The sequence below is a fragment of the Brachionichthys hirsutus genome, chromosome 4 (genome assembly GCF_040956055.1).
Source record: "Brachionichthys hirsutus isolate HB-005 chromosome 4, CSIRO-AGI_Bhir_v1, whole genome shotgun sequence".
NCBI lineage: Eukaryota > Metazoa > Chordata > Actinopteri > Lophiiformes > Brachionichthyidae > Brachionichthys > Brachionichthys hirsutus.
Genome location: NC_090900.1, coordinates 3072239 through 3082329, shown reverse-complemented (window position 1 = coordinate 3082329; position 10091 = coordinate 3072239). Strand labels below are relative to the sequence as shown.

Below are 10091 nucleotides of genomic sequence, written 5' to 3'. Positions count from 1 at the left end.
GAGTCCGTCATTTATTTCTGTAAAGATATTCTGCAAAAAAATCAAGACAAAATGTACAAAAATATCTTTATTTGAGAATCAGGTTTTGAACATCTTTGTTTCAATCCTTAACTTTGAAAGTCGTTGCTCACATCAGGTCTTCATCTGTCCATTCCTACAATGAAAAGACGTTTATTTTGGAAGGAATGCTGCTTCACTCTGTTTTTCTGAACGTGAAACGCGGTCCTACCTCTTCTGCCAAACGCGGCTCTTTTGCGGCGTGGCTGTCGTCTTCGTAGCCTCTCTTTCTCTTGCTTCAACAAAGAAACAAAAAACCGAATTACTTGATGATCTCAACTCGTAAGCTCCAACTGTCCTGAAGAATGGCACCTAGTTTCCACCACACCCTCATGATCATCGCTCGTTTCTCACGTCTCTTCATTTAGACGAGTTCACGCCATACGCCGACGCTAGCAGCAGCGTGTGAATGTAACGGTAACGGCTGACTCCACTTTATCTTCCAGGGCAGAGTGTACCATCATGTCACTGGCTGCTGCCATCCAGGTAATGTGAGGATCGAAGCGCGCTGCTCACATCAGACCGGGACGCTTTCTATGAACATGGACCCGAGTTAGAGTCGACTGACTGACTCGGACCCGGACAAGCGGGGCTCTGATCGCTCCTTTTCCCCGGATCATCACTTGCAGAAGATTTCAGGGGAGCCCGTCCGCATTAAAAACTTGTTTTCTGCAGTCGTCAGGGAAACCTAAACCTCGCACCTCGCTCCAAGATGACAGACGCCTTAACGCCCGTTCTACGCACCGTTCGCCTGCCCCCACCCGGTTGTGACGGGCTCTTCCTTCAGATCGTCAGCATTCTCCACGGCCTCCGTATGAACCTCCACCCAGAACCAGAACCACTTGTTTTAGTACGCTGCTTTGTTCGTTGATGTTCTATGCTTAGGCTTGTGAAAGGTGTCGATGTACGATTATAGCTGAGATATTTGTAACCTGCCCTGTGCATGTGTTAACCCTGAATGGATCCTGCTCAAGTGTGCGGGCGTACATACACACACATGCTGCGCTAACAAACATCGCCTGGGCTGCGAACGAAAGCTTTCATGCATTTGCACTCTCTCATCATGTAGATGCATCCCGAGGAGCCACGTCTCGCTGTTTCTCTGTTTCATGGTCATAAAAGATTGGCCTTGTGTGCCTCCCGATGGGCACGAATCCAGATCTCTGGAGCCGCTTGATCGGAGCTCAAGAGTTTACCAAACTGTTTACTGTAGCTGCACTTCTGGTACCACGGACCTCGCCGGCGACGGACTGAAGTCTCCTCCTCAGCTGTGCGACGCGTTCCGGATGACGTAGGGAGGAATGCGGCGTGCTGTTGTACTTCCTTTCTGTATTTCACACAGCTGTGATTGTGCTCCTTTTTATTTTTCTACCTGACACTGAACCTTTTTTGCATCTTAGATACTGCAACCTGACCAAAATACAAACTTATGGAATGGAAAATCTGAGCTGCTTTCTTGGAAATGGGATTGAACCCACTCAATAAGACAAATGTCCCACAATTACACAGCTTTATACCATGTCTTATTCTAAGGACAAAATACATTTTTGTCTTCTCAATTCCACATTAGTCACTTATGCTGACTTTTAAGATGAACAGTACATAAATAATTTAAATTCTTACTTGGTTGATGTGGAAAGTTCCGCATGCATCCTCTCCAACTTCTGTTTGGAGCGGCTCACCGCCTCCGGGTCGGGGAGTTCATACTTCCTTATCAGCGCTTTTATCCCTGCATGAACAAAAACGTTGAATCAAGTTGTGGGGAGTAGTTTTGTTTCCAGAGCTGCTCCATGTCACCCCCTTGTGGCCTCAAACGGAAGGTGCCGTTTACTCACGTCTCATGGAGTCGTACATCTTGGATCTTAGGGTCTCTCTGTCCCCTTTCAGGCCCAGACATTCACCCAGGTAGCTGGGAAACCCAGACAACGAACAGAAGCGTTCAGTTTATAACGTGGACTATGTTCTGACCGCGTTCCTTGCCTGACCTTACCTTTCCATTTTGAGACCGGCTCTTGCGGAGCTGTCCAGAATCGCCGTCAGTGCGATCTGAGAGGGCGGGAACAACAGGCCTGCGTCTGTCGTAGCCGCTAGTGCCAGAAATTCATCAGCATGCTTCCTCAGTGACTCGGGGCTTTCCAGCGTGGGGTATCTCGTCTGCGGCGGGTGGCAAAGTGAATACATCAGCAATACATAAATGAGTATTTTTGAACTACTGAGAACATGCAAGGCCTCAGGGGGGGGGGTGTGGCTACCTTGATGTCAATGAGCAGGCCCTCCATGGGTCTGTAGGGGTTGTGCACCACCAGGTGAAAGCTGAGCTGCTGGATGAGCAGCAGTTCGTGCTCCAGGATCTGCTCCAGAACCCGCTCCTGCCCCGCCGGGCTGTCCTGCGCGAGGTTGCCGACGAATTGAGTGCAGGACACGTTGAACTCGTCCACTTTACAGGACAGGTAGGCGCAGGTCAGCCTGAAACGGGACAGCTACAACAGATTACACGACCCCCCACCCCCCCCTACACACACACACACACATATAACCAACGGTCGATGCTACTCACATGATAATCCGGGGCGGGTACTCCATGATGGAGTTGTTCAGGTAGAATCTTCTGAAGTACATGACGGCTGTACCCTAGCACAGAATATTCACTCGTGTTTCGGGTTATCGACGTGCAGCAAGGTCAAGGGTCAAGTTTCAGTGAAGCACATCGCAACGCACTGTTAGATATTTGAGTTATGCAGCACGCTCACAATACACAGGTTGCACAAACACTCTTAGTTTCTTTATCTCTACATACTTTGTGGTAATAATCACACACATAGATTAATCACATATAAAGTATCACACATTGTAACTGATACACGGTGGGAATAAGTTAGGGCCCTAACGGCCCATCCCAGGAGGAGGGTGTTTTGACGCCCACTATAAAGATCACTGCCGTAGAACATTCGGGACTCTTCTACAGAGTCCCGCTTCCGCGTCTGTAGGAGAGTCCAGCGCTGTGTTTCCTTACCAGCTTTGTACTTACCGAAAACCTTCAGTAAACTTGATTCGTTTTATAATCCTGACTCATTATTGAATAAACACCTCCAACATGAGATATAATAAAAGAACCGGGGAAAAAAGGAGAAACCTAACAGCACATACCACGACGGACTTGGGCATCGCAGGTTTGAAGTCACTGCAGAAGTCCAGCATCCTCCTCTCGTAGTGTCGGAATAAAACATCTTCCTCACGGCGCTCCAGGAACACGGACTCACTGATCCCGGGCTGATCCGGGCAGAGACACGGAAGAGATGAAGAGTAACTTCAGAGCGAGTAACGAGTAACGGTACTCGTCGTGTATTTACGTTACCGTTGCTGCTCACCTTCCCGCTGTCGATTATCTTGTTCCGGAATTTCTGATTCGCGCTGAGTCTCATCTGCTCGACTTCGTCCTCGCGGCTGAAGATCCAGTGCTTTCTGTGGGAACTGTTGTGGAACATGGTCGCCGCTGGGAAGATCAAATCAACGTGACAACTGTCAGCATGTCGCTACAGTGCGAAAGGTTCGCGTTAGCATGCCACGAATTAAGCTACTAATAGTCTGAATATAGACGCGACTAATGCTTGTCCACATTAAAGTAGAAACTAATGACGGTCGAAATAGACAAACACCCGCCGCAAGTACGCTGCGTCGCAATGTTTGCTACTTTCGGTCCCATTTTGATGACGTTTCTACCGTAAATGTAGGTCACGACACGATGCGCAACACAAATGTACCTCAGAGGCTTCCGTCTCCTCTCAAACGCACACTTGTAAAGTATTGTATCTGAAATCAGCTTTCTTCTTTTCTTTTCTTTTCAGCATTAAGGACGCAGATAATATTCATGAAACTTGGCCTACTTTTTTTTCTTATTTATATGTTTATTTTCATTTTTTTCCAAACCAACACGCATCCCTTAAGCAGATCATTCAGTTTCCTACAGATTTAGATAAGTAAACCACTCTGTTGATAAATAATTTTAATAAAAGCCTCTATGTCTCAGTAATTTCTAATAAGTGACCGGTTTAAAAGGTTTTTTCTTTATCCATGCTTGATTCCTCCTCCTCCCCCCCCAACTCTCCACCTTCCTTGATTCCAGCTCACTTTTAAATGATGATGATGATGAATATATTTATTAGATAGAATGTTAGAGTACAAGTACAGTCACACAGTAGCATGTATTACAGTACAAATAACGTCAAACATCCTGTCTAAGAGGAGCATTTCAAAAAAGCCCTTGCGGGCTTGTTTCCGTTGAAAGTCCTTCGTACATAAATCATCCACAAATAACAATACAAATAAAAATAAAACCAATATTAAATTACGCAATTGATGCAACGTAACATTAGAAAGACAAAAATGAAGCTTCAGAATTATTGACCATGTTTCTCAAACGCTGTCGATGGAAGCGCGTCAGAGAAACGGAACAACACGGTGCGTTTAGACGCGGCCACCCAAGCGCCTCGGCGCCCCCTCCCCGTATTCCGTGATTTGCATAAACATAAGTAATTTTTGAATAATAAATGACGTTGCGTTCAGGGGGCGCCGTTCATTTGCATATCACCACAGCCACCGTTTTGATGTCCTAGTCCGGTGTTGTCGTGAAGCCCTTTACGCACGCATTAAACCAGAATCAGAGGCACAATGCTTTAACAGGTATGTGCTATGGACTCCTTTAATCTCTTTCTTTGCAGGCGGAACAGATTTGAACTCCTGAGCTCTGTCTGTGATGGGCTTGTTAAAAGGCGAGAGGCTTATTGCGCCGCGGGTTTCGAACCTGCAGCATCCGCCGCTCGCCTCGCGCTGCACGTTGCATAAACATGAAGTGCAGATGCATTATTGATGAGACCATCGCAACGTTCAGCTGGACAGGACTGCGCCCGTGTGTGCGCGCGTCCGTAGACTGATAGGAGCGCAGTGGCGTGCGTGCGTGCGTGCGTGCGTGCGGAACCGAGCACCTTTACTGAGCTGTTTCGCTTCATGCCTCCCTGCAGCGTGTTCGCGCAGTCTTGTTTTCCTCCGCATGCATTTCTTTTTTTGGTGGCTGTTCAAATGTGTTTTGGTGGGATTAAACTGAGATCTTCCATTTAGGATAAAGTGCGTGCAACAGGGGCGTTGTTAGACAGAAAGCGCACCAGGGGCCCAGGTCCTAGTAAAATAGCATGTGGTGTCCCCTGCTACATTTAGTAATAATAGTCATAATTTCATTACAAAATAATAATATTAATAATTCTAGCATAATTTATGAACATTATTAACATGTTCTTTTGTCTTAAAAATCATGCAATGCATGTGGGAACAATAATAAAACACAACTCCAGGTTTTAAAGTGTTAGAAATGTGCTTTTATTCTTATACTGAAAAAATCCAACTCAATGAAAACAATTTAAGAGCATTTGATGCAAAGAATCGGCTCATGAATTCAGTCGACGATGAAGTTATATGGACTAAAAGCATCAATTATTAGTTTGATATTTATTATTAGTGCACGGCCGTGTGCACTATGAGTTAGAAACCAAGCCCAGCTGTGCACCTGGGAGCTTTGGTAAAGCTCCAGCGGTGCCACAGAGAAGACGCTGTTTGGTTCGTCTTGTGTCTCTCTGTGACTAAAGGCTGCGGCGATCCGACCCGACAGGTTGTGTTTCAAGGGAAGCCAGACGTGGGTAATTCTGGAGTGGGACCAGATCAGCTGGATGATCCTCCAGCCTCCCTGATCCAGTTAGACTCACTCCTCAGCATCAGCTCTGCTCTAGCCCAGCTGCATATTCATTTGTTTTTTAAGTTATTGGAATTCGGCGACACAAAGTCGTCTGTTGACTGATGGGTTGCTGCCGTGTGAAGCGTCACCCTGGCTGAGCGCAGCTTTGTAAACCGTTCAAGTTGATGATAATGTTGTGGAGGACGAGGACCACCCCCGCCCGGTCCCCCGCCCGGTCCCCCGCCTGTCTCCCTGATAAAGTTGTCTCCTTATATCATTGGAAATGATTGGAAATAACCTTGACAACGACGCACAACCAACTGTCCTCTCCAACCAATGAACTGGCTCGATCTTCTCTTGCCTTCCTCTGACATTCCTGATTTTCACCGCGTTCAATCCGTTTCAGCTTCACACATGCAGCAACAAAAGCAATTAGCTCACCCTCGTGCACGCTCCCTGCATGTGCACGTTAATTACCCTGCCCTTTGCACCCCTTGGTGGCATCTCTTCTCCAAGAATAGGAAACAAAAGGCACTCTGATTGGCTTATTCTTACCACAAACCCACAACCAATCATCGCTCCTCGTGCTTATTCCGGACCAAACCACAAAACGAAGGCAACAACCACGAGCCAATCGTGAGCGAAGAGAGCAGCGGCCCGTTCCATTGCCATCCTAGGGAACGACGAGCATTAGACTTGCGCTGTGGTTGCCATGGCAACCCCGGGTGGCAGCGCTGATGTCAAAAATCTCCTCCAAGGACACTGATGCAGACGCTGGGTCAGGCGGTGTGTGAATCGCTGCCGGGCCTCGACTAACACCCACGTGCAAAATGGCCGTCGACCCCCACCATGGCTTTTTACAGCACATCGGATACTGATACCTTTTTTTTTGTTTCCGTCATACGCGAGACGACGGGGGCTCGACTGAGCCCCTCGTCGATCGGCTGCTCCTGGAGGAGTTAGAAACCAAGCCCGGCTGTTTCTGCTTTCACCTCTCTGTGCGTCTTCGTGCTCGCCTGTACTTTGCTTTTCCTCCGGTTGGCATTAAGCAGCCATGGTTGTGTTTTTTTCTTCCCCTCCCCTCCAGACACTCAATGCCCCCCCCCCCCACCATCTCTCTCTCTTCACTCTCATTCTGTGTGTCTCTAATTGAGCTTTGTGTCTACCTCCGTCGAACCATTCAAATCCGGTCCCATTTGCATACTGCCGCCGCCCGCCCGACTGCTCCCCAGCTGTACAGTTCAGAACACAAATGAGGAACACAGACCCACTTTGCGTGGCATGAATACTAATCAGCGAGGAGAGTCATTTCCCCCCCGTCTCTCCCGAAAATACAACTACCTGAGCGATGAGGGCTGGCCAGGAAGGCGGACCATGAGTCGAATCAGTGCGTCCAGAGCAAGAGGGGCACAATGGCCGTCTGAAAGGACACGCTGAGGCGGAGGCAGAGTTTGTTATTGGAAATAAAACAAGACGCCGCAGAGGGAATCATAAGTGTGATCTGTCATCAAATGGGGCAGCGCGTATTGCCATTTCTAAAGGAAGTCGATGATGGGGGGGGGGGGGGGGGGGTCTTACATGCGTGTTAGCGTTCAGACGTCTCTCTCTGCTTTTATGCTTCATTTTTTAAATCCGGTTTCATTTTCTACTCCGCTTTAAGTTCATATCAGGAACGCAATGCCGGGACGGACCAGCTCGACTCCGTCGTCCATTGAATTGTGCCTGGTTTAATTTGATCCTGCCCCCTGGCCCCTCTTTCGAGGCCTGATCCTGACCTCTCTTGCGCCTCCGTTAGCGAGACTCCACATGAATATATTTAAGAAACATTTCGCTTGAGTGCACGTGATTATGGTGTATTTTTGATGCACTCAAACTACACTTAACAGAATGTGATAAGCACAACTTTAATGGGAACCTTAAAACCCCCCATGGCTAATTTTCATTCCTGGCGTCCTGGCAGGGATTTATGACATTTCTACTCATTTCAGGATTCAATCAAAGCCATAGCTCTAGGGAGGGGGGGGGGGGGGGGGGCTCTTTATGGCAAATTCAACTGTCCTTGGTTCGCCATGTGCATACAACTTCCTCCTCCACAGTCAGACTAGTGAGAATTGAGTGAAATTTAATGACCTATTTAACTTCTACCTTGAAGACAAATGCAGAGAGTGCAGAAATCGTTCAGAGTTTTTTTTCCTCCCCGCTCCTCGGTGAGTTTATTCGGAAATGTTTTATTTAGAAAACAAACTAAATCAAGCGCATTTATTGTAAAGGCACAGTGGATTTAAACAAACAGACACATCTGTCTTTCTCATTCCGAAGACAGAGAGCGATCCTGAAATGCAGTCCGTATCCCAATCCAACGGTTCCCAGATGTCCTACAAACGACCCTTCGGTTCAGCGTGCCACGTCCACACCCGCCGGATACCCGAAATGGGCGCATGCGTTGGGTGCAGTGTCAGTCAGCACTGTGCCATTGGTGTGTATTTGTTGTGTGACAATTTTACATTTCAAGCTATTTTGATTATATATTTTATATCAGCATCGCTCAGATTCCAACTGAATGCTTTGTCACAATGAATCAAAAATGTTTTTGTTAAATGTGTTAATAATAATCACACATTATATATATTTATAATAATAACATTTTTATATTATTCATTACAATGAGACATGTGTAACTTGATCGCTGAATTTTTAAAGAACATCTACGTATCGTGTGTCTGTGTATGTGTGTGTGTGTGTGTGTGTGTGTGTTACTGTGCTTCCAGTTGGGGGTTTTGTATCTTAATCTAATTAAGAACTGGACGCCTGAATATAGATGAAGAATTATGAGTTAAAAATGGGGGAGGGAAACAGTCTTTGATCAACGTTACCAAGCAACACCAGGCTCCCCCCCCCCCCCCACACACACACAAAAAAAAAACCTTCTTTAGATTTAATAATCAGGTCGGCGGTATTAAAATGCAAATTTTAAATGCAAAGCAGGCTATCAGGCTGTAGCTGAAGGACAGCAGAAATTAGGCCGGGTAATTTTTTGTTTTACAGGTAAATTGCTGACCTTCTGCGGCGAAGGCCTCTCAGAACCAACGCTCAGACGCTGGAAATCAGTCAGAACAAGCTTGTAGATGCAGCTTGTCAAAATGGAGGGGAATGCAAGTCATCCATCATGCGTGCATGAACACTTCTTACTTCAGGTCTCGTTAATTGAGCGAGCTCAAGGGAGTTCAATTGCAGGCATTATCTTAAACACCGTGTTCATTTTCAATTTTCTCCACAGACTGCATCATGCCTCTTCGATCTGGGAAAAAAAATCAAGCGTAAGGACAGACCTACAGAGGAAAAGAAAGCAAATAAATGTTTCTTATGTGGAAACAACAATCATTTTAGTCCAGCAATCACACAGAAACACCCTCTGAACAAAGGGATGTTCCACCCAGAGCCCAGCTCTCCTTTCTTTCCCTGTAATCGCACAGCTTTTATCAAAACATATTCAAAGCAACACGCCATACTTTCTATGGCTCTTCTTCTGCATCTCTAATCGGCGAGCGTGGAAGCTGGTTCTTGGAAGCTGAAATCCTGTTGCTAATAATCACTGGCACCCTCCTGTCTTTTGTTTCCTTAATTTCCGCCTGGCCTTTTGTTAAGGGGCGCCTTATAAGAGGACGAGCCCCCCCGCCGGACAGCCACTGAAAGCTTTCCGTGGTACTCGACAAAAAGCCCTGTCAGGAGGATACACCATTAATCACCGGTGGACAAATCGGATGCTTAAAGTACATGCATAATTCCAAAGCGCCCCTGTGTGCTGCACAAATTGCAGACGCATGATCAAGGTCACTAGGGTGGCTAGGTGGCGCACTGGGTAGCGCTGTTGCCTCACAGCAACAAGGTAGCCAGGTTTGATTCCTTTCTGCGAGGAGTTTGTATGTTCTCCCCGTGTCTGTGTGGGTTCTCTGCGGGTTCTCCGGCTTCAGGCGACCTCCAGAAACATGCAGCTTCGCCGAATTGGCTAAGCTAAATTGTCCGTAGGGTGTGTTTTTGTTTGTGAACGATTGTCTGTGTGTGGCCCTGCGATGACCTGGCGGCTCGTCCAGGGTGTACCCCGCCTCTCGCCTGTAGAGGTGGGGTACGTACCATACCACAGATAGCAGAAGTAATAGTAGGAAGAAATGTTCAACAGTTCATCCAGTTTGTTAGCTCCGAAATAGTACATTCTACTACTAATAATAGTGACTCTCCATTTTTAGGAAATATTAATATTAATTTATATAATAATGTCCTCTTGTGTCTCAGTGTGAGGAATATTAAATAGGAG

The 10091-nt window shown here is 46.8% G+C and overlaps 1 protein-coding gene across 1 annotated transcript; it reads right to left on the bottom strand.

Annotated features, from left to right (window-relative positions):
- Positions 1 to 56: 56 nt before the first annotated feature.
- On the bottom strand, positions 57 to 3714 carry ccnh (cyclin H). Its single transcript, XM_068760647.1, has 9 exons — positions 3426 to 3714; positions 3205 to 3327; positions 2615 to 2688; positions 2310 to 2523; positions 2048 to 2211; positions 1893 to 1966; positions 1681 to 1786; positions 230 to 293; positions 57 to 154 (listed from the first exon to the last, which is right to left on the bottom strand). The coding sequence occupies exons 1-9, from the start codon at positions 3540 to 3542 to the stop codon at positions 128 to 130; spliced, it is 963 nt and encodes a 320-aa protein (XP_068616748.1). The 5' UTR covers positions 3543 to 3714; the 3' UTR covers positions 57 to 127.
- Between the last annotated feature and the right edge of the window lie 6377 nt (positions 3715 to 10091).